A 24,967-nucleotide genomic window follows, 5' to 3' on the forward strand; every position below is an offset into this window, starting at 1 on the left:
TAGTTCTTTTATTTCTGTGTGTTTGATGAAATACTGAATTGCTCTGAGACATCTGTTCATTAAGTGTCAGTTGTCTGTTTTACTGCAGGTAATACTGTGTGATCTATTTCATTTAGTTAAGAATTACAAAGAAAGACAACTGTCAGAGGCCAAGAACTCTTTTGTTCACATTTATGTGTTTTAAAACCTTTTTCTGGAGTTTATTGTAACGTGATTCTAAGTCTTAAGTTATTATTATTATCCCTGATGTCTGAAAAGTTGTTATCTGTTGGGAGGGTTATTGATGAACTTGTCTTTTACAGAACTGCACTGTTTTGGATGGAAAACGTAACTATGGTAACTCCTCTCAAACAGCCTATCGTGTTCGAGCTGGAGGGCTTCTACGTACCACGAGGCTACGGCGCCTTCCTGTTCTTCCTGGCTCTGCTTCACTACATGGTAGTGCTGTTGGCGAATGGCGTGGTGCTGTGCGTCATTGTCATGGATAAGAACCTGCACAGACCCATGTTCGTAATGGTTTGTAATCTGGTAGTCTGTAATCTGATGGGCGCTACGGCGGTGATTCCTCGCCTCATGATGCACTTCTTGACTGGCCAGAAGAAGATCGCCTACATCCCGGCCATCGCCCAGGCCTTCACTGTGCTCACGTATAGCGTCGTAGCGCAGACAATTCTGGTTGTGATGGCCTATGACAGGTATCGAAAACGCATCAGCACATCGAGGGAATTAGTCCCTGATTCAAATCTTTCACTGTGATGCATAAATGGTAAAGACTGACTGAGAAGGCATCTCAAATTCTCATTTTACAGATCAGGCTGATGTTTTTGGTGCTGTTGTTTTGTTACTGGGGTTATATAAAGGGTTGTGAAAGGACCTTTGCTGAATGTCACCACCATTGCCTTCCTCCCAACTATAAAAGCCACTTCAGGATATTTTTAGTGCATACAGAAACAGATGAGATCCTGTCAAAATATATGTTATAATAACTGTAATGTCTTTAACAGTGCTCTCCCTCTGCAGGTACATCGCTGTGTGTGAACCACTCAGGTATCACGCCATCATGACATCAGCTCGGCTGTACTGCTGCTGCTCCCTGGCCTGGTTTGTTGCTCTGCTGAGTATTGCTGTGCTCTTCTCCTTCCACATGAATGTCCCACTGTGTGGTAACACCATCAAACACGTCTACTGCAGCGACCGTGCTGTCCTGTTGTTGGCCTGCAGTCCAACCCCCAAAAGTAACATCTATGGTCAGTGCATTCATTTATGATGAAGCAACAGACATACAGACAGTATGTTGTTGAACATTATGTCTATTCCACAGCCCTCATCAGCTGGTGTTCAGCAAATTCAGTTTGTGGGTGAAATTAGGCAAATGGATAGAATAAGGTAAAAGGTTTACATGATACTTAACTGACTGAATATTTGTAATTTTCTTTATGTTTTTCTAGGTTTGTTCTCGACCTGGTTTTTGAACACAAGCGTCTTCCTCATCATCGCTTTCTCCTACATCAGAATCCTGCATGTTTCTGTAAAACTAGGCCGAGCTGACAGCACCGTCCGCAGTAAGGCCTTTCAGACGTGTGCACCGCACCTTGTTGTGTATTTGCTGTACGGAATAGCTGCAGTGATCATAATTGTGAGTTATAGGTTCCCCTCACTCTCACAGAATATCAAGAAGTTCCTCAGCATCCTGTTTATCATAATACCACCAGCCATCAACCCCATTATCTACGGACTGGTCAATAAAGAGTTACGTGCCAGCATCATCAAGCATTTTAACAATTTACAAGTACATCACAAAAAATGAGAGGTGTTACAGAATAATTGTTAGGAAAGGGACCCCCACCCTTCCCTCTGTAATATATACAGTATATTGAAACCATTTGCTGGGTACCCCAGGTCACTGGTCAGTCTCTAGCCGTGTCTCACTCCCCCCCGGTACATGTTGAAGACCTCTGATAATTAGCCAGCCTGTTTTCTTGTCTACCTCCCAAGGTAGGCGCAAAGGGGGGGGGAGAATGTCACACAACAGTTGCAGACATGCACACATAGACTTAAAGCATTTCCGCCAGACACATTCTCAGTTGTTTCTGTCTCACTAATATCTGAGGCATGTGTTGTTTAGTAGAGAAAGACCATATTTGGGTTATCGCTGCCTGCACATGGAGGAGGGTAAAAAGTCCCCTCTGGCGTATTCAGAATTGAGTTAGCAACACACTTGATGACTTGTATTTGCTGACTAGATTCTCCTTGAATTCAAGACATAAATAAACCTCCAGTTTAAGTCATTCCTGGTCTCCGGTCCACTTTTTCAGTCTCCAATAAATTGCTCTCAAAATTCCTCCACAAGAGGTGTTTAACTTTCACTAAATAAAAACGCCAATTCTTCTAAAAGTATTAAGTCACGCAGTTTGTCAAAGTCTGTGACATTTTTAGAGTGGCACCGGCGTTCAAACAGAAGTTCTTTTACGCGGCCAAACTCAACATGTCTTTATTTGACCGGCTGAATTTTTGGCGGTATGCCTCGTTAGCCCTAAGCACAGCGGCTTTGACTTCCTCATAGTCAATACTTAACTCAGATGACAAAGATGTGTACGCATCCTGAGCCTTACCGGTTAGCACACTCTGGAGAAGCAAAGGCCACACATTCCTGAACAAATGTTCGGTACCAGGGTCACCAAACAAAACCATTTTGTCAGACGGCGCAGACCATAACTCAGACTTAAAGATAGGGTGGTCGATGTTGTAAAGCTAGCATAATTTGAAAGTAGCATCGCCTCAGGACTGCTTTTAATTACTTGGTTTTTTTAACTGTTTGGACACAGGGATATCAAAATGTTCTGCAATAATAATGAGATGCTCTTTTGTGCAAAGACGGAGTTTCTATACGCTAGGTTGCGCAACAAACTCCTTTAGATTAAACTCCATCGTCAAAAGCAACTATCAAACAAGTGCCAACCACAAAAACACAGGTCTTTTACAACCTGATCGGACACACAGTCCCAAAAATGGCACAGCACGGGAAAAAAAACTGGCAAACACAGCAGCACAAAATCAGTGGTGTCCAACACACGTGTGCGTAAAAACGTTTCTAAGCACACCAAACGTAGGCATTACGCAGCAAACTTCACAAGTACCACAGCAACACTCCCCAGTGTCAAACTATGTATCAATTAACACATGGAGAGAGAAAACAAAGTTACTATGATACAGTTTGCAAACACAAGTAACTGCACTTTAATCAAAAACGCACAGCTACAATACTGAGGCGAAAAAAAATGAAGAAGCCATCAGTACTTACCCGCACTTCATGTCTAAAACAAGCTTACAACAACACAACGCCAGTGTGGGGAAAAAACTCCCGGACGAGCCCCCAAATATGTTACGGCCTCTCAAACAAACAAAGGCTCTGGAGAGATACCAAACTAGTAAAACACCAATAAATCAACAATTTGGTTTACAACAAAATCCCTTTTTGACCAAAAAGTACCGGGAACTATGGAAGTAGACCAGGGGTCTCCAACCTTTTTTCCTCTGAGAGCTTCTTTGATAAAATGAAAGTGGCCGAGAGCTACTCATATTTTATATTATCAGTAACGTTTATTCACATCGCTCGGCTCCACCCAAACCAGCTGAATAAGCTTCTTCTTGTGTGAACATTTAGAAAACGTTGATATCCAACACTCACATTTTGACATCATCAGCATCTTAAATTCAGCAGCATGTGCATGTTTTTTTTTCTGTATGCATTTCTTTACATTTTCAATGTGTCCAGCTCACACTATTAAATTCACATCAGATTAATATCATAGAAAACAAAACAGTATTGCTACTTATTAGGGCCCGAGCACTGACAACGTCGGGCCAGCGAAGGCCCTATTGAAACTGTAGCGTTTATTCTTTTTCACAAAAATGAATCGCCTTTTTGACGACCTTAGCATGCCCCAAAAGTTGTTAGACTTGGCACACTTATCAGACGCGGTGAAACATTTTATATTTTAAGGGTCTCGGGCTAAGCTGTTGCAAAATGGCTCGCTAGCGCCCCCTAGTGAATTGAAAAAGTCGAGCACCGCGCTCCGGTTTCACCTACGTTTATGAAATTTGGCAGATAGAAGTAACATGTGAAGACAAACAAAAAAGCCTCTTGGAGGTATGCCCAAAACTCAACAGGAAGTCAGCCATCTTGAATGTAATATGCGATTTTCGCCCATTTTTTGCATTTTATAGGACGTGTACATTAACGAACTCTTCCTACAGATTTTGTCAGTTCGACTTCAAATTTGGTCAGGACCATCTTAAGACCTTGAGGATGAAAAGTTATCAAAATGGTGAGTTTTCACTAAACGACCTGACCGGGGCGTGGCAGCCATTTTGAGCCATTCGCCATGAAACAGGAAGTTGTTGTAACTCAACTGTACATAGTCCGATCTCCCCCAAATTTCTCAGGTATGATGAGGGTCCAGTCCTGATGACATGTACATGAAAAAATATACTCATAGCCCCTCCCAAAAACGTAAGCCACGCCCCCTTTCATAACTCATGAACCATTTGTCGTAGAGTCTTGTGGGATGTGTCATATCCCTCAGCAGAGAGTTCCTGTTTCATTGGTTAAGGTTAGCCCCGCCCCCTACACATTAGCCCAGTCCCTTTCATTACTAAATGAACAGTTTGTCGTAGAGTCTTGAGGGAGGTGTCATATCCCTCAGCAGAGAGTTCCTGTTTCATTGGTTACGGTTAGCCCCGCCCCCTACACATTAGCCACGCTCCTTTCATAACTCATGAACCGTTTGTCGTAGAGTTTGGTGGCAGGCGTCATGGCGCTCTTCAGAGTTTCGGTTTCACTGTGCCCGGCCGTGTCAGTGTGCGTCCCGCCAGTACCCCCGACACGCCGGGAGGAGCGAGGGCCCGTTCATCGCTGCTCTCAGCTTTAATTTTACTTACCTTTACAGAGAAAGGTTAAGAAATGTGTGGTAATTTGTAAATAATAGTAATAATCCACAATTAAAACCCCGTACTATATTCATTCATGGAGCTCTCAAAGTCACTGATTGTTCTACAACACTGTCCGGCACATATTTCAGAATAATTCAATTCAATTCAATTCAATCAATTCAATTTATTTTTGTATAGCGTCAAATCACAACAGAAGTTATCTCAAGACGCTTTATATATAGAGCAGGTCTATGACCGTACACCAGAGTTTAGAGACCCAACAGGATCCACCAAGCGCGCTGTGGCCAGGAACAACTCCCCGATTACTGGGAAGAAACCTGGAGCAGAACCGGGCGCAGGGCGGGCGGCCATCTGCCGAGACCGGCTGGGGGGACAGATAGATAGAGAGAGAGTGAGAGAGAGAGAGTGAGAGAGAGAGAGAGAGAGAGAGAGAGAGAAGCAGCCACAATAGTAGCCTAGCAGCTGTAATAGCTAATACAAGTAGGACTGATAACACCAAACCAATAGTGGTGGATGTAAAAGAGTGATAATACAACTATCGGAATTGATGTCATTGGGTCGTCCTCAGACGGGCTTTCAAGTGGAGCTTCCAACTGTCTCAGTCCACCATACATCTGGCTAGCTCGGCAGCACTGTCCAGCATCTCTCCTCAGTACGTCCATGTGTGTTGGTGTGGGACGTCCCTGCGATCGATGCCCGTGCGTTGGTTCCCGTAGCATCAGCATGCTCGCTGGGAGCTCTTGATGTCTTTGGCAGTGACCGAGAAGTGTTATTCTCCAGGCTGCCGACGGATTGCGATGGCCATCCTAATTACATTAGGTATAATGTTGCGTCAGACATTATTCAAAGTGATGATAATGAATTCCCTGAAGTTAAAATCAAGTCTACAAAACACTGCAGCAGAGAACATCCTTTTCAGTGCTGGTGGGTATTACCAGCAGTGAACTGGGAGAAACAAGAAAGAGAAGAAACCAGAGACCCTCAAGGAAGGTATTACTGATCAACAAACAACTGTTTCTTCATAACTGTTCTAGTAATTTCTGATTAAAAAAAAGCAATATTGCATTATGCAAAACAATAGTTTAAACCAGATGATTTGGTGATTTTAGAAAGATTTGAGATTTTCTAGACATTACATGTGACAATAAGAGTATTGTTTTGTTCTTCCCAGGTTGATGGAAAACTACACCTACGACAGCTTCACACTCCAGCTGGAGGGGTTAAATGTTTCCAAAGATTCTCTGTACTCTGTGTTTCTCCTCTTCTTTTTCTCTTACCTGTTCTTAATGGTTGCAAATGTAGGCATTGCTGCTCTAGTTTTCATTGACAGAAACCTTCACCAGCCCATGTACCTCCTTTTTTGCAACCTGCCCTTCAATGACATTCTTGGAAATTCTATCATGGTGCCTCGTTTGCTTCTAGACATGTTGAGGCCTCCCTCTGAGCGCCTCATCAGTTATTATGAATGTGTGGTCCAAGCTTTTACCTCACACATGTTTGGTACCACCACCCACACAGTGCTCATGATTATGGCCTTTGACAGATACGTGGCCATCTGTAATCCCCTGCGCTACGCCGCTATAATGACCAACAAAATGGTGATCAAGCTGACGGTTTTCGCATGGGGGGTGGCCTTTGTTTTGGTGGCCATTCTGCTCGGTCTGACTGTACGACTGAACCGATGTAGGACTCTGATCACAAACCCTTACTGTGACAACGCCTCGCTGTTTAAACTCTCCTGTGACAGTGTGTTTATTAATAATGTGTACGGCCTCACGTTCACCGTGGTCCTGTTCACAGGCTCTATAGGCTGCATGGTTCTCACCTATACCAGGATCACAGTAGTCTGTCTGACCAGCAACAACAAGTCTTTGAACAGTAAAGCCTTGAAGACCTGCAGCACTCACCTGGTTCTGTATCTGATCATGTTGATCAGTGGATTTATTGCCATTATTCTGCATCGCTTCCCTCAGTACTCAGACTACAGGAAACTTTCTGCCATTCTGTTTCACGTCATCCCCGCCAGCCTCAACCCCATCATCTACGGCGTGCAGTCGGCAGAAATCTGCAAATCCTTGTCCAAATTATTCCGATCCAAACCAGTTGTGCCATTATTCTGAATTTTAAAGTTAGTATTTGAACTTGAAGAATAAACATTTACAGAATGAGAAAAATCACCAAATGTGTACTGAGCTGCCTTATTTCATTTCAAACATGTGTTACTTGTGTTTGTGTTTTTTAAGATATATGCCAATTTACTTATAAATAACCCATCCACCCATTATCTATACCTGCTTGTGTTTGGCAGGTTCATGGGGTGCTGGAGCCCACACCAGATCACTTTAGGTGAGAGGCAGTGAAAAAGTCCTGAAAGTGTGCACTAGCTAAAGGCTCAGGGAAAGCATACAGAATGAGGTGGTGGAATTAAAGGTCCCATATTGAAGAAAGTGAGATTTTCATCTCTTTTGTATTATAAAGCAGGTTTAAGTTCTTTATAAATACTGTTAAACTATCAAAACACTCGATATACGGAGAAACACACACACAGCCCGTATTCAGAAATTGTGTGTTTGAAACAAGCCGTCAGGATTTCTGTCCATTTGTGATGTCACAAATATACAATATTTAGACCGTTACACGGTTTTAAACATAAACATTCTAAATGTGTTTTTTTTTCCTGTTGCAGTGTATGTAAATAACATCAGCTGACAGGAAGTAAACCTGGACCCAAGCTGTTGCCTAGCAACGCAATTCCATTGCAATTCTGTTGAAATGCACGGAGCATTTCAGACAGAAGGTAAATACAGGTATATTCAGACAGACAGTATATGAGGAAAATAAAGTGATTGTGTGTGGCAGTTCAGTTTAGTTCATTTATTTATTTGCACAAGTAACAAAAAACCTGCGACATATTAAAGGAGTAAAAAGGATTGTGCTGACTACGTTAAAATAACGGAGTGTCTATTTGCATCCAGGTGAGAAGAGTCACACGGCAGCTATTCAGCTATTTACACCCGGTAACAGTAATAGGAATATAAAGAGCGACAAAGTACATGTAAGGAGTAGGTTGTGGTGTATGAATGGATCAAACTTAGGACTTTAACCCCGGGGGTTCGAGTCCCGGGTCGGGTGCAAATAGTATTGTTGGCTTCAGACACCTGGGTGCTGGTCTCTGCCATGCTTTATACACCCGGTGGTAAATAGTGCTAATAGCGTCTGCCTTAAAATAACCCAAATGAGCTCAAAAGGACATCTCACAAAACAAGACTAACATTAAGATATATACCACAATATCAGTAACATTAGCTGCTAACTTTGACCAACACAAATCTAACAGAATGGTCTTAAACTAAATGCCAGTATTTGCTTCTACCTTTCTAACTTATCCATTGAATTAAGCTACTTTATACAGGTAGTAACATTAACTGCTAATTTTGACCATTACAAGGCTATTATTAAGCATAATTATACAATGACAGACACATTAGCTGCTGATTATGACCATAAGAAACCAAGGGTAAATGAAGTGTCACTCACATTAGCAGCAGACTTATACCGTCACAATATGAACAAACGGCGTTCCACCGGGCGCCGCTGTGACGCGTCACCAGAGCTGTTATACCTATATTTTATATGCATCAGCCGTTTTATCAGTTATTATATTTCTTGAGAAATAGTCTGGATGTAAACCCGTTAATGAAACCCTCGTCACATCTGAGGGCTGTAGTGTTTGAGATGTCTTGTGCAAAGTTGAACAGAAACGGCAATGAGCTTTTGGTGTGACTTTGTCCTGGTCTGTCGGAGGCCTTCTCATTTTAGCTGCTCACTAGATTGTTTTAGTGTAATTTGCAGAATAAATTCTCCAAATCTTAAATACATATACATATTTATATATATATATCTATATCTATATAGATATATAGATATCTATATATCTATATAGATATCTATATATGTATTTAGGTTCCTTATCTTGGTTTCAGGTTCTAGTAAAGCGTGTCAGTAAAGTGTAGTTTAACATGATACAGGTCCTTTAGTGTAGCTGAGTCTTCTTCAGTAAACTAGCAGGAATATTAACCTTCATAACTCACCTGTAATCACCTGTAATCACCTGTATTCACCTGTAATCACCTGTAATCACCTGTACTCACCTGTATTCACCTGTAGACCTCCAGTCTGCTGAATATCCTCCTCTTCTCTCCTCACAGCTGAAACATCACATCCAGGTTGGTTTAACTTCAGGTCTCAGCTAACAAACACTAAACACAGTGACTGATCCTGATCCTGATCCTGATCCTGAGACCAGACTGATGGAGTTAGCATGCTAACAGAGCTAGCATGCTAACAGGCTAATCTTGATTAGCTTCACATCTTTTACTAACTACACTGAAACGGTTCAATATTAAATATATACACACCTATTCACCTTCTGCAGAAACACTCCTCAACCAGGCTCTGATAACCTTATGATATTAAAGATATTAATCATCTGACAACACCAACTGATCTCACTCAGCTAGCTGTGTGTCTCAGTCTGACTAGCAGCTGTTCTCTGTGTAACTGATTCAAACAGTTAGAGTCTGGTGTAACTGGTGTAACTGGTGTTACTGGTGTTACAGGTGTTACAGGTGTAACTGGTGTAACTGGTGTTACAGGTGTAACTGGTGTTACTGGTGTAACCGGTGTAACTGGTGCAACAGGTGTAACTGGTGTTACTGGTGTAACTGGTGTAACTGGTGTTACTGGTGTTACAGGTGTTACAGGTGTAACTGGTGTAACTGGTGTTACAGGTGTAACTGGTGTTACTGGTGTAACCGGTGTAACAGGTGTAACTGGTGTAACTGGTGTAACTGATTCAAACAGTTAGAGTCTGGTGTAACTGGTGTAACTGGTGTTACTGGTGTAACTGGTGTAACTGGTGTAACTGGTGTTACTGGTGTTACTGGTGTTACTGGTGTTACAGGTGTTACAGGTGTAACTGGTGTAACTGGTGTAACTGGTGTTACTGGTGTTACAGGTGTTACAGGTGTAACTGGTGTAACTGGTGTTACAGGTGTAACTGGTGTTACTGGTGTTACAGGTGTTACAGGTGTAACTGGTGTAACTGGTGTTACAGGTGTAACTGGTGTTACTGGTGTAACCGGTGTAACTGGTGCAACAGGTGTAACTGGTGTTACTGGTGTAACTGGTGTAACTGGTGTTACTGGTGTTACAGGTGTTACAGGTGTAACTGGTGTAACTGGTGTTACAGGTGTAACTGGTGTTACTGGTGTAACCGGTGTAACAGGTGTAACTGGTGTAACTGGTGTAACTGATTCAAACAGTTAGAGTCTGGTGTAACTGGTGTAACTGGTGTTACTGGTGTAACTGGTGTAACTGGTGTAACTGGTGTAACTGGTGTTACTGGTGTTACTGGTGTTACTGGTGTTACAGGTGTTACAGGTGTAACTGGTGTAACTGGTGTAACTGGTGTTACTGGTGTTACAGGTGTTACAGGTGTAACTGGTGTAACTGGTGTTACAGGTGTAACTGGTGTTACTGGTGTTACAGGTGTTACAGGTGTAACTGGTGTAACTGGTGTTACAGGTGTAACTGGTGTTACTGGTGTAACTGGTGTTACTGGTGTAACTGGTGTAACTGGTGTAACTGATTCAAACAGTTAGAGTCTGGTGTAACTGGTGTAACTGGTGTTACTGGTGTTACAGGTGTTACAGGTGTAACTGGTGTAACTGGTGTTACAGGTGTAACTGGTGTTACTGGTGTAACCGGTGTAACTGGTGCAACAGGTGTAACTGGTGTAACTGATTCAAACAGTTAGAGTCTGGTGTAACTGGTGTAACTGGTGTTACTGGTGTAACTGGTGTAACTGGTGTAACTGGTGTTACTGGTGTTACTGGTGTTACAGGTGTTACAGGTGTAACTGGTGTAACTGGTGTTACAGGTGTAACTGGTGTTACTGGTGTAACCGGTGTAACTGGTGTAACTGATTCAAACAGTTAGAGTCTGGTGTAACTGGTGTTACTGGTGTAACTGGTGTAACTGGTGTAACTGGTGTTACTGGTGTAACTGGTGTAACTGGTGTAACTGGTGTAACTGGTGTAACTGGTGTTACAGGTGTAACTGGTGTAACTAGTGTAACTGGTGTAACTGGTGTAACTGGTGTAACTGGTGTAACAGGTGTAACTGGTGTAACTGGTGTTACTGGTGTAACTGGTGTAACTGATTCAAACAGTTAGAGTCTAGTGTAACTGGTGTTACTGGTGTAACTGGTGTTACTGGTGTAACTGGTGTAACTGATTCAAACAGTTAGAGTCTAGTGTAACTGGTGTTACTGGTGTAACTGGTGTAACTGGTGTTACTGGTGTTACTGGTGTAACTGGTATTACTGGTGTAACTGGTGTTACTGGTGTTACTGGTGTTACTGGTGTAACTGGTGTAACTGGTGTTACTGGTGTTACAGGTGTAACTGGTGTAACTGGTGTTACTGGTGTAACTGGTGTAACTGGTGTAACAGGTGTAACTGGTGTTACTTACGTGTTTTAAGTATAATAATGTTATAATTCCTGCAGGAACAACTGAGCCAACAAAGAAATTGATCACATCTGAAAAATCAAACGTTCCAATGAGAATAAACCAGATATAACAAGTTATAACCGGTTATAACTGGTTATATATTATATATTATTATATATATATAATATATAATAATATATTATATATCATAACTGGTTATATCTGGTTATAACCAGTTATTACCAGATATAACCAGATATAGCAAGTTATAACCGGTTATAACAGGTTATATATTATATATTATTATATATTAATATATATATATATATATATATATATATATATATTTATATATCATAACTGGTTGTAACTGTGTGGAGGGTCTCATGGAAAGACTGTTTGTGAAACTATAAATTAGAGCAAAACGATGAGTCGGTTCATAGATCTACAGAAAATGAATTGTCTTAAAGGTCCCATATCAGCTCATTTTCAGGTTCATACTTGTATTTTGTGTTTCTATTAAAACATGTTTACATGCTGTAATGTTAAAAAAACAACTTTATTTTCCTCATCCTGTCTGTCTGAATATACCTGTATTCACCTGTCTGTCTGAAACGCTCCGTTTTAGCCCAATGCAATGAAACTTAAACAGAATTGCATTGCTAGGCAACAGTTTGGTTCCATGTTTACTTCCTGTCAGCTGATGTGATTTACATCCACTGAAACAGGAAGTAAACTGGGACACATTTAGAATGTTTATGTTTAAACCCGTGTAAAATCTTAACGGATTGTTAACCGGTTATAACTGGTTATAACCGGTTTGAACTGGTTATAACTGGTTCTGTCAGTGAAGGGCAGTTGTCTTATGAATATTTGATTTGTCAATTTATTACAGTTTTATAACACATAATATAATTTAAAGCAATAATGTGAAATATTGACACTTTTAACCCTTTAAGACCCACAAGAGTCTTTCAGTCTTCTTTAGGGGGTACAGGGGGTCTTTAGGGGGGTCCAGGGGTCTTTAGGGGGTCCAGGGGGTCTTTAGGGTGGTCCAGGGGGTCTTTAGGGGGGTACAGGGGTCTTTAGGGGGTCCAGGGGGTCTTTAGGGGGGTACAGGGGTCTTTAGGGGGTCCAGGGGGTCTTTAGGGGGGTACAGGGGGTCTTTAGGGGGTTACAGGGGATCTTTAGGGGGGTACAGGGGTCTTTAGGGGGTTACAGGAGGTCTTTAGGGGGTTACAGGGGGTCTTTAGGGGTTACAGGGGGTCTTTAGGGGGGCACAGGGGGTCTTTAGGGGGCACAGGGGGTCTTTAGGGGTTACAGGGGATCTTTAGGGGGGTACAGGGGGTCTTTAGGGGGTTACAGGGGATCTTTAGGGGGGTACAGGGGTCTTTAGGGGGTTACAGGAGGTCTTTAGGGGGTTACAGGGGGTCTTTAGGGGGGCACAGGGGGTCTTTAGGGGGCACAGGGGGTCTTTAGGGGGGTCCAGGGGTCTTTAGGGGGTCCGGGGGGTCTTTAGGGTGGTCCAGGGGGTCTTTAGGGGGGTACAGGGGTCTTTAGGGGGTCCAGGGGGTCTTTAGGGGGGTACAGGGGTCTTTAGGGGGTCCAGGGGGTCTTTAGGGGGGTACAGGGGGTCTTTAGGGGGTTACAGGGGATCTTTAGGGGGGTACAGGGGTCTTTAGGGGGTTACAGGAGGTCTTTAGGGGGTTACAGGGGGTCTTTAGGGGGGCACAGGGGGTCTTTAGGGGGCACAGGGGGTCTTTAGGGGTTACAGGGGATCTTTAGGGGGGTACAGGGGGTCTTTAGGGGGTTACAGGGGATCTTTAGGGGGGTACAGGGGTCTTTAGGGGGTTACAGGAGGTCTTTAGGGGGTTACAGGGGGTCTTTAGGGGGGCACAGGGGGTCTTTAGGGGTTACAGGGGATCTTTAGGGGGGTACAGGGGTCTTTAGGGGGTTACAGGAGGTCTTTAGGGGGTTACAGGGGGTCTTTAGGGGTTACAGGGGGTCTTTAGGGGGGCACAGGGGGTCTTTAGGGGGGTACAGGGGTCTTTAGGGGGTTACAGGAGGTCTTTAGGGGGTTACAGGGGGTCTTTAGGGGTTACAGGGGGTCTTTAGGGGGGCACAGGGGGTCTTTAGGGGGCACAGGGGGTCTTTAGGGGGGCACAGGGGGTCTTTAAGGGGCACAGGGGGTCTTTAGGGGGCACAGGGGGTCTTTAGGGGGTTTCTACACTCATAATTTACAAAAAAGAAAAGATAAATAAGGACGGTAAAAGTGAGTAGAGTTTCAATGAGTCCGTTTATTATTTGTCAATATTTCATGTTGTACATTGGTCACATCTCAATTCTTTTTGTTGTAGCTATATAATAAATGTTTCCTGAATTGTAGGAATCAATCATGAGTCACGGTGAAAACACGTTCATACTTTATGTAATACTTTTAGCAAGAAGAGGTGAATATCAGAAAGAATGTTAACATGCACTTAGTCAAACGTTTTATTAGGGATGCATTAATACCACTTTATTCAGACCGAGTACAAGTACTTCCATTTGGGTACTCTCCGATACCGAGTACCGATACGAGTACTTCTCTGTGCCTAAAGACCCTCGTTAACAGCCAGCTGGAGGGTGTGAGCGACACACGGCAGGCTGGGGAGTCCCGCATACGAGGCGGTGCGCCGCCACCGGCTCTAGGTCGGCTTGGAAAGGCTCGGGGGGGAAGGTGCTTCCAAAGTGTCACCGGGGCGGACTGTCCTCAGTGCGCCCAGGGCGGGGCTCGGCCCACGTTAAAGGTGCCAGGGGTCTGCAGTGATGTCGGCAACCCACCCAACCAAGGAAACTGGCATCGGTATCGGTGCATCCCTACTTATTCTTATTATTGCTAATATATCAGCATGAACAGAAGCAGCCATCAGTCCAACAGATTGACGGATTTAAAGATATATAATGAAAGACTGAAGGGTTGGATGCACAAAGTGGATTTTAAGTCTGTCACAGTGTTTGATTCTGTTTCGTCATTTCACCTCCGACGCCGTCTTTTTATTCATTTTAAATGCGATCCTAACTTTCTGTCTGATCTCTTTGATTTGCAGGCCGTAGATGGCGGCGTTCATGGAAGGAGGAACCAAGTGGAACAAGATGGACGCCAGCTTCCTTTCGTCCGCCAAGCGAGGGAAACGATGGAGGGCGATGATGACGCCGCCCGACAAGAGCAGGATGATGTACACGGCCAGGTGGGAGGCGCAGGTCTGCAGCGCCCGGCTGTTCAGCGCCTTGTTCTTACTGCTCAGACACACTTTGGCGATCTGCAGGTAGGTGAGTGTGACGGTGCACAGGGACACGGCCATCAGGCCCATGGCGCTGCAGAGGCCGTAGATATGGTTGATGATGACGTTTTCACACGACAGCTTGAACAAGGAGGCGTTGTCGCAGAACGGGTTGAATATGATCCGCCTGCAGCGCGACAGGCGGACGCTGAGGCCTACACTAACCGCTATCAGGACAAAAGCTACCCCCCAGGCCGACACCGACAGCTTCACCACCATCCGGTTGGTCATGATGGTGGCGTATCGCAGCGGGTTGCAGATGGCCACGTAGCGGTCGAAAGCCATAATCATGAGCACGGTGTGTGACGTGCCTCCGTGAAAGTGAGCGCAGAAAGCCTGAATGACACACTCGTAGTAATGAATGTACCGCTCCGTGATCGGAATAAAGATGTCAATTATGAGGCGAGGGATGACGGCCGTCGCCCCGAACACATCGTTAATACTCATGTTGCAGAAGAGCAGGTACATGGGCTGGTGGAGGCTGCTCTCTGTGAAGATCAGCACCGCCAGGCTCATGTTGGACACCATGATGAAGATGTAGATGAGGAGGAGGAGGATGAAGGCTGGAACAGAGGACTGGGGGTTGACCTTTAACCCCTCCAGGAGCAGAGTATCCATGTTGAACGTTACGTTGTCCATACCGCAGCAGGATGAGATAGAAAACAACATGACATGAGTATAAATACATCTTCTAAATGTGTTGAGTAACTCAGTGAAACAGAAACGTATCAGTCCATCTGAATATAGAACATAGAGAACATTCATTCATTAGTTCTAAATTCAGCTTTACAGACAGAAAACTCCACTTTCATTAAAGTTGTTCTGGCTGATGAAACTCTTCAGAAGATGTTCTGTGAACTGAAATCTAACCAACATCTTGGAGATCATTTGAAGTTTTTGCATTAAAGCTTCAACCGGGAACTTCCATTTTGAGTTGATTTTGGCGGTGTGTTTCCGAGCACCAGACTCCCTTTAGAGATCCTCTCGTTTTACTGCAGCTATGGGTCTGATAGTGTGCCCTGCTCAGTCCTGGTTCTGGTTCTCTCCGTGCCTCCCTTTCCCTCCAGCGGGCCCAGCAGTACGGCCTGGGTCTCCAGCAGCGTGGTGTCAGCGGCGTTGGGGCCCGGCGGAGGAGCCGGTTGGGAGTCTGTCCACGGTGGGCTGGTCGCTGCTGGAGGCCCCGACTTCAATCTGAGCTGAAGGAGTTTCTGGTGCAGGATTTCATCTGATTTTGCGTTGAGTGGCATCGATGAGAAGCATTAAGAATAACTCTGATGGTCTGGTTTACTCATGTAGGTCACATAGAGACATCAGTATCACACTGAGACTGTTCCAGAACCAGTTCAAAGTTCCTCACAAAGCAGAAGTTGAAGAGTTTAATACAGATGTTTTTCTCGTGTATCTGTATGCAGTCTGTGCGGGGGGGTAAGTTGTTGGCAGTGGCGGTGAAATCATCAGGACATCCGACACTTTGGCAGAGAGGGAATAGAGAACCCTAGTTGTCCGATTCTGTGGCATCTCATGCCTACGTGACTATCGATTCCTCTTCGATGCTTTCCGACCGTTCTGCATGCACAATGACGCGTACGCACGCTGGATCATGTGGCGGAGAGAAGAAAAGCCCTCTAAAGCATGAGGCTCCTAAACCTGAGGGGACGCAACCCTAGACTCAAAATCAGCTCCGTTATCAACACTGTTACATGAAAGCCTAACCGTATATCTAAAAACAAGCGTGCTTCCTGCTGTATTCTGGTCCCAGAGAAACACTTTGCTTCACTTCCACCTTTGAAATATGGAAATCAATCTACCGTTGGTTGTAGATCCAGATCAGGATGCTGAGCCTGCTTCAATGAAAGTAAAAACCAAAACAACACTCAGCGGTCAGTCTGAGGATTTCACTCATGTCCTAAACAGCTTGGAAACGTGCACAGCATCCCTGACCAGACTGAACAAAGTCATATTATCATATTATATTATATTATATATATTATCACCCAGAAGAAAGAAGGACACCACTTCATGTAAATCTGATATTTAAAATTGCGCTCTATGTACGTCATGTTCTCAAAGATGGGACCTGTACGAGCTTTCAAGACTTAAAGGTCTGGAAAGACAAGATTTATTTAGATACCTACAAGAACGGGACTATCTTATCGAAAGAAGTGAAAAAAACAAATGGGAATCTAGTACAAACTACATATAGAAATGTCAGATGAAGAATGGTATGAAATGTGTACGACACAGTGAACCACTACTAGTTCATGATTATGGAGAGAGTTCGGATGGAAGAATCTTACGAGGTTTTTCATAACAACGCAAATCAAAAGCAGACAGCTAAAGACCCAGCAGCCATGTTGGAGGCCAACCATCCCCGATCACTGGTTTGAGATCGTCCGTGATATCTTTTCAATGGAAATACTGACGTACCAACTAAAAATGAAAAACAATATCTTTGACAAGAACTGGGAAAAATGGATCATTTACATGGAACATGAAACATGATGTTAGAGTGTTGTTAGAGAATATATAGACATGATTAACTGCCCCCGACAACTGATCACTGCATATATATATATATATATATATATATAAATATATATATATATATATAAATATATATATATATATATATATATTTGCAGTGATACACCTCAAAGATTCATGTTTTTGTGTATTTTTGTTAAAGTTTTCAAACAAACAATATATCATCTCTCTTTTATGCACAACATCTCTAATGCATTCTTCATTAGTGTCCTTTAAAATAAGAATAAAACCTTTGACAGATTACAGTTCATCTAGTTCATCAACATTTACATTTCAGTGTTTCAGTCAGTCTTCAGTGAACAGTGTAAATCAACAGAGAGACTGTGTGTGTGTCAGGTTTACCTCTACTGACGTGAACCTCCTCCAGCCAGACCAGAGCTGGACTACCAGACACTCTTTATAAGATGACTGAGCCGCCTGGTTCTCCAATCAGGAGCCTTTCTGGTCATCTCGGTGCCGTATAGGTCCCTCACAACCCTGAGGGCCTTCATCCCTCCACGGACAATTAACCTGTTTCCATGTCAACTTTATTCAACTTCTCTCAACTTATGTTGTCTTATCTTAGATTTGATCATATTCACTCCCAAGTTGTCAAATACGGCAGCTTGGTCAGTCAGTGGCCTTACGTCTCAAACTCTACGTTGCTGTTGTTACGGCGAGAGCAAAAGAGGAAGTCAGGTTTGAAAAAACAACAGGACTTTCACCCAGGAGACTACTGTTGGTGTCCCGTAGGAAACCAAAAGTCAACATTGACTTATTTTAACTTACTTACATACGAAAGCTAACTTACGTAACAAATGTACTTATTTGAACCCAAACCATGATCTAACCAAGTAGTAACATACTTAACCCAGCCCGTTCTCATTAGCATGGCGTCAAATACAGACACGGCCGTCAGCGTTTGATACCGCCGCACAAGGCACCTTGAGCATCGGTAGGAAACACACCGGGTTTTCCATTAACTAAATTGTAAACCCGTTCACAGCAACAGTTAACGCTCAGGGAAAGTGCTGCGGTGACGTATTATAAAGAGTCAAAAAGACACACGGGCGGTTGGGAGGGGAGCTGGATGGGTCCAACAAACACAGGGCTTTCATCCAGGAGACTGCTGTTCATGTCCCGTGAGTTAGGTTTCACTTTCACTTTACAATGAGGTGTTCGTTCGTGTCCTGTGTTTATAACTTCCAGTCTCATTTTCACTGTAAAAGCGTTGTAATTTTAAGTCCAACCATGTTGTTCTTCTTTAATCTAACTCAGTGGTTTTGTTGCCTAATCCTAAGAAAATTTCATGAAATCAGAATCTTGTAGCCATTTAGGTTGTAAGTGCCGATTAAAGGAGCCTTTGGTTAATTGTGAATCGTTGTAAAATAGTGATATGGGGGAATGATCAGATAAAACAATGCTATCATATATGCAGCTAGTCAGCGATCAGGGCAGAGAAGCTGAGCAGTGAGAGAGATGATCGGGCACGCAGGATTCAGAGTTCTTTTGGCCGTATTTGGAGCATGTTAGACGGTGTCTTCAGGTTTTGATTCAGGTCGGCTGGATGCCGATCTCAGCATGTGGTGAAGTGATGGGCCTCCGGTCCTCAGGACGGGCGAGCAGAAGAGTCAAAGAGCAATCTCAATGTTGCTTGTAGTGTTATGGGTCTCTGTTCTGGGTCTGGTGTCACTGGTGTGTCCAGCTGACCTCTCCCATCTGTACTTAAAGTTTAGATACTAGATAGTTTAATACTATTAGACATCTGGATTTCATCCGCTGCAGAACGGTACCAAACATTCAGATGATATAAACCACTGAATAAAACCTGATCTGTTGAATTCAAATGAATCCCAATTCCCAACATAGATAAACCTTGTTATCATAACATGTAGGTTTATGAAACACTACAACAGACAGGTCTATATATGTAGATATATATGTGTGCTTATTACACAGTAAATGAAGGGATAAGATTCATCTCAACATATCAAACAGTCAGTCCAAATGAGAGCAACAGAGAAGAGCGAGAGGTCGCTGAAACAGACTGAAACAGGCTGAAACAGACTGAAACAGGCTGAAACAGACTGAAACAGGCTGAAACAGGCTGAAACAGACTGAAACAGGCTGAAACAGGCTGAAACAGACTGAAACAGGCTGAAACAGGCTGAAACAGGCTGAAACAGGCTGAAACAGACTGAAACAGGCTGAAACAGGCTGAAACAGGCTGAAACAGGCTGAAACAGACTGAAACAGACTGAAACAGGCTGAAACAGGCTGCTGTCTCTCAGATAGAAGTTACCAACATAATAGACAGAATTCAACTTAAACCACGTGAAACTAAGTGAAATGTAAACAGAGTTCATTATCATGAACGTAATTCTAGATGTTCTCAGCATGTGTAACAGTAAAAAGGATTCAATCTATGTATGGTTCAGAATCAACGTTTAAAGGTGTGATACACTTTCAGTAGATTAAAACATATGATGTAAGATTAACTGAGGCATTAGTGTGCACACGAATTCCTGTTTAAGATCTCTTGGGACGTAAAATATGCGTATATAGAATATCTACATGTGGGCTGGCAACATCTTACCAAAGTGATTCATATAAAGGGTTTATAAAGGTTATAAAGGTTTTGATCTACAGCTTCTGATTATTTGAACTTGCTTTGGTTTCATTTCTTATGTCAACAACTTCCTGTTATTAGAACATATGTTAGCAAAGCTTAACATACATGTTCATTTGCATTAAATGTCAGTTTCATTTAGTCTTATTCACAGTTTGGATGTCTTGTTTGTGTGATTTGTTCAAATCCGACATCAGTTTGTGAACGCAGCAGGTCGTCTTATCAAGTCAAATCAGTTGAGAAACATGCAAGTCAAACTCTAAATAAGAATATACATCATCATTACTTCAGTTAATTGTGACTGAATGGATGTTTAGAGAAGTGAAATACATTTGAAGAGGAAGATTTCAGCGAGACAGAGAGACAGAGAGTTAGGAGTTTTAATTTCAGTAAGTGTAATCATTTTATTAACAGTTATTTACATTCAGTTCAGTGTTGAGTCGTTCCACCTCATGTACTCCTGGTGAACATTATGAACATTTTCTGTCTGATGGCTTTGATCTGCAGTCCGTAGATGATAGGGTTCATGGCGGGAGGAACCACGTGCAACAGGATGGACGCCAGCTTCCTGAGGTCTGATAAGTGAGGGAAACGATGGAAGACGACGATGACGCCGCACGACACAAAAATGATGATGTACACGGCCAGGTGGGAGGCGCAGGTCTGCAGCGCCCGGCTGTTCAGCGCCTTGTTCTTACTGCTCAGACACACCACGGCGATCTTCAGGTAGGTGAGCGTCACGCTGCCGACGGAGGAGCCCATCAGGACCACCGTGTAGCCGAGGCCGTAGATGTTATTGATGAGGACGCTTTCACACGACAGCTTGAACAAGGAGGCGTTGTCGCAGAACGGGTTGAATATCGTCCACCTGCAGCGCGACAGGCGGACGCTGAGGCCCACGAGGATCCCCACCAACAAGAAAGCTACACCCCAGGCCAGCACCGACAGCTTCACCACCATCCGGTTGGTCATGATGGTGGCGTATCGCAGCGGGTTGCAGATGGCCACGTAGCGGTCGAAGGCCATGATCATGAGCACGGTGTGTGTGCTGCCTGCGTGAAAGTGAGCGCAGAAAGCCTGAATGACACACTCGTAGTAATGAATGTACCGCTCCGTGATCGGAGTGAAGATGTCCCGTAACAAGCGAGGGATGATGGTCGTCGCCCCGAACACATCGTTAATACTCATGTTGCAGAAGAGCAGGTACATGGGCTGGTGGAGGCTGCTCTCCATGAAGATCAGCACCGCCAGGCCGATGTTGGATACCATGATGAAGATGTAGATGAGGAGGAGGAGGACGAAGGCTGGAACAGAGGACTGCGGGTTGACCTTTAACCCCTCCAGGAGCAGAACATCCATGTTGAGAGTTTTGTTGTCCATACTGCAGCGGGAGGAAAGCAACAAGGAGACAACATGAGTATTGTGGTGGCAGTTTCTGTTAAAACAAGACACAAACCAACGTAACAACTTGTCTTTCAGTGAATTTAATAAAAAGGCATACATTAATAACTAAAACATCTGCAGATGGACTGCAGATGGACTCACTCACGAGCACAGCCACCTGAATACAAAGAGTAGTCAGTATTTATACATTTAAAGCATAACACGAAGATAAGTGCAAAGAAGAAAAGAAGAGAAGGATAGAAAGTGTATCAATGCGTCAGCACACAGCAGACAACAGAGCATCACAAGACATAACAAGTATTTCACCAATCTGTTGTTTGCAGTTACAGAGATCTAAAATGTCAGGTCACTGTCCTATGGTGACGAAGATGAACATGTGAGGCCCTGAGATTATCTAAAGGTACAGTGTTAAACTGCAGATATGAAAATTGCCATTACAGTATAAAGTATCTTCTAGATATATTAGTCTATCTGAATATAGAACAATAGAGAACATTCAGCAAGACGGCCTCGGCCTCCAGCAACCGTTTGTTCTTTCTCACCGCGGACGGCCAGCAGCTCCACACATCCACATCCACACACGTATCTCTCTGCTCTCAGAAGGAGGTTGGGTCAGGCGTCATCAACGCGTCATCAGCTACACTGTGCATGTGTTCTACCCCGTGGTCTTAATGCTCAGGCTGATCGCAATTCTTAAAAAAATTCCTGAATCCGGATCATGATCAGGATCGCCACTAAAATCTAATGGATTGTGCTACGCACCCCCCCACTCCAAAACATTTCATTCAAATCCATAGTGGACTTTTGGAGTAATCCTGCTAACGGACAGACGGACAGACAGACAGACAAACCAACACCGGCGAAAACATAACCTCCTTCCTCGGCCTTTAGGAAGGAGGTAACAACTATGATGGTCTGGTTTCCTCATGTAGGTCACATAGAGGCGTCAGTATCACACTGAGACTGTTCCAGAACCAGTTCAAAGTTCCTCACAGTAACTTTAAAAGCAGAAGTTGAAGAGTTTAATACAGATGTTTTTCTTGTGAATCTGTATTCAGTCTGTGGGTAAAGTGTTGGCAGTGGCGGGTGGAATCATCAGGACATCCGGCACTTTGGCAGAGAGGGAATAGAGAACCCTAGTTGTCCGATTCTTTGACTTCTCATGCCTCCATGACTATCGATTCCTCTTATTGATGCTTTCTGACAGTTCTGCATGCACGATGACAAATAAAATCACTAGAAGACAGAATATGAAAGTAAGAGCTTGTATGAGGACGGTGCTGTGACATGAGAGAAGAAGAAGCACGGTGCTGCTGTGTAACTGAAGGTGATGGACACGGATCAGAACGTAGTTTATAGAAACAATAAAAGAGTGTCTCAGGGAAGAAGACATGACTTTCTGCAGTCATGTCACAGCACCGTCCTCATACGCACTCTTACTTTGTAAACGGCAACTTCCGGTCGCAGAATATTGAAAAACAGGCGTTTTTCAATATTCTGTCTTCTAGTGATTTTATTTTATTTTTTTAGAATTAGAAAATGAAAATCAACCCATTTTTTAAGTTTAGTTCATCCCTTTGTGACCCTGATAAAGAAAAACGTCTTTATTTCAATATTCATTTTTGTATTTTAAAATGAAAATCAAATAACCACAACTTTTTTGTTTTTTAATATCTGTTTGTGAAAGGAAAATCAAAAGATACACTGACCCCGTATCATGTTTCAGTTTGTTTTGGACACGGCAGTGAGAATAGAGCGCTCTAAAGCACGACGCTACGAAACCTGAAGGGACGCAGCCTGTTGTCTCTGATAAAGAGACACTGAACAACAAATCATCAGGAGGAGAGTTTAACTTCCCAACACTAGCTGTAAGCAGCTTATAATACAGCATTAAAACTACTGATGACAAAGCAAAGCAAATATTGAAGTAATCAATCATTGTGTTTTTCTGCAAATAATCCCTATAGATGAAACTAACGGAGTACAGTAACATGAACAACAGGGCTCTCCCAGAAGCTACGGTGTAATATAAACACTGTAGTTTACCCTGTATATAATGTTTTTACCTTGTCAAACAATATATCATCTCTCTTTTATGCACAACATCTCTAATGCATTCTTCATTTCAGTCCTTTAAAATAAGAACAAAACCTTTGACAGATTACAGTTCATCTAGTTCATCAACATTTACATTTCAGTGTTTCAGTCAGTCTTCAGTGAACAGTGTAAATCAACAGAGAGACTGTGTGTGTGTCAGGTTTACCTCTACTGACGTGAACCTCCTCCAGCCAGACCAGAGCTGGACTACCAGACACTCTTTATAAGATGACTGAGCCGCCTGGTTCTCCAATCAGGAGCCTTTCTGGTCATCTCGGTGCCGTATAGGTCCCTCGCAACCCTGAGGGCCTTCATCCCTCCACGGACAATTAACCTGTTTCCATGTCAACTTTATTCAACTTCTCTCAGCTTATGTTGCCTAATATTAGATTTGATCATATTCCAGATTTGATGTTTGCACGGACAGCTCGTTGTTACTCCCAAGTTGTCAAATACGGCAGCTTGGTCAGTGGCCTTACGTGTCAAACTTTACGTTGCCGTTGTTACGGCGGGAGCAAAAGAGGAAGTCGGGTTACAAAAAAGCAACAGGACTTTCACCCTGGAGACTGTTGGTGTCCCGTAGGAAACCAAAAGTCAGAGTTGACTTATTTGAACTTACTTACGTACTGAACGTACGTAGTGAACTTACATCACGTATGTAGGGCCTTCATCTCTACACGGCCAATTAACCTGGATGTTTTCATGTCAACTTTATTCAACTTCTCTCAATTTGTGTTGTCTAATCTTAGCATTTTTTTCTGGGATTACCTGTTGCTGTACCTGGGAAATGGAGGAGACAAAGGAAGCGAGGTCATCGGGCCGGAGTCTTAGTCCGGCAGTGTTATGATCTTGTTCACAAAAGCGTGGACTCAATTGCAGGCACAAAACACAAGTCTCTTGAAGGTGTAATAAATATAAATTTATTACAATAATATAAATTGGAACTGTGAACAGGGGCTGGAGTTCCTGGAGGTAAGGATCCAGGTCGAGGAGGAGCAGCGTGCAGGAGTGAGCAGGCAGGTTGGTTCCAGGAAGCAGCAACAGCTGACAGGTGAACAGACCTGAACAAAGGACAAAAACAGTGTGAATCCAAAAATCCCCAAAAAACACACGAGCATGAGCAAGTCCAAAAACCAAGATATAAGGGAGCCTGAATATGTCATGTACCACTGTGGGTGACGGAGCGATCTGGCGATGAGTGGCAGGAAGACCGGGGTAGATATACTGCAGGTGTGTGTGATGATTGGTTGATTGTTTTCAGCTGCTCCAGCAGTGCCCGCCCAGAGGAGGAGGAGGAGGAGGAAGGCCACACCTCCCAACACACTGACAGACTAGACAAACAGGGAAAAACACACAGGAGACAAAAGGGCAGGGAAACAGAGGAAACACAAGGAAACACTAGACTGCCAAGATGATAACATGACAGTACCTCCCCCTCAACGAGAGCCTCCAGGCGATCTTCCAGGTTTATCCGGATGAGCCTGATGAAACTCCCGAACCATGTCAGCATCCAGGATGCGGGAAC

General features: G+C 43.5%; 4 protein-coding genes across 4 annotated transcripts; 2 read left to right on the plus strand and 2 right to left on the minus strand.

The window, feature by feature from the left end:
• Nucleotides 1–333: 333 nt before the first annotated feature.
• LOC141752546 (olfactory receptor 2K2-like) lies at nucleotides 334–1,807 on the plus strand. The gene is made up of 3 exons (XM_074610562.1): nucleotides 334–695; nucleotides 1,021–1,259; nucleotides 1,449–1,807. The coding sequence occupies exons 1-3, from the start codon at nucleotides 334–336 to the stop codon at nucleotides 1,805–1,807; spliced, it is 960 nt and encodes a 319-aa protein (XP_074466663.1).
• Nucleotides 1,808–5,260: 3,453 nt separating this feature from the next.
• Nucleotides 5,261–7,615, plus strand: LOC141752573 (olfactory receptor 52N5-like). The gene has a single exon (XM_074610605.1). It carries the CDS (start codon nucleotides 6,129–6,131, stop codon nucleotides 7,071–7,073), a length of 945 nt encoding a protein of 314 aa, XP_074466706.1. The 5' UTR covers nucleotides 5,261–6,128; the 3' UTR covers nucleotides 7,074–7,615.
• A 6,862-nt stretch (nucleotides 7,616–14,477) lies between these two features.
• On the minus strand, nucleotides 14,478–15,428 carry LOC141752724 (olfactory receptor 52N5-like). The gene has a single exon (XM_074610865.1). The coding sequence runs from the start codon at nucleotides 15,426–15,428 to the stop codon at nucleotides 14,478–14,480; it is 951 nt and encodes a 316-aa protein (XP_074466966.1).
• A 4,963-nt stretch (nucleotides 15,429–20,391) lies between these two features.
• LOC141752738 (olfactory receptor 52N5-like) lies at nucleotides 20,392–21,321 on the minus strand. The gene has a single exon (XM_074610882.1). The coding sequence runs from the start codon at nucleotides 21,319–21,321 to the stop codon at nucleotides 20,392–20,394; it is 930 nt and encodes a 309-aa protein (XP_074466983.1).
• Between the last annotated feature and the right edge of the window lie 3,646 nt (nucleotides 21,322–24,967).

Source organism: Sebastes fasciatus, chromosome 16 (genome assembly GCF_043250625.1).
Source record: "Sebastes fasciatus isolate fSebFas1 chromosome 16, fSebFas1.pri, whole genome shotgun sequence".
Lineage (NCBI taxonomy): Eukaryota > Metazoa > Chordata > Actinopteri > Perciformes > Sebastidae > Sebastes > Sebastes fasciatus.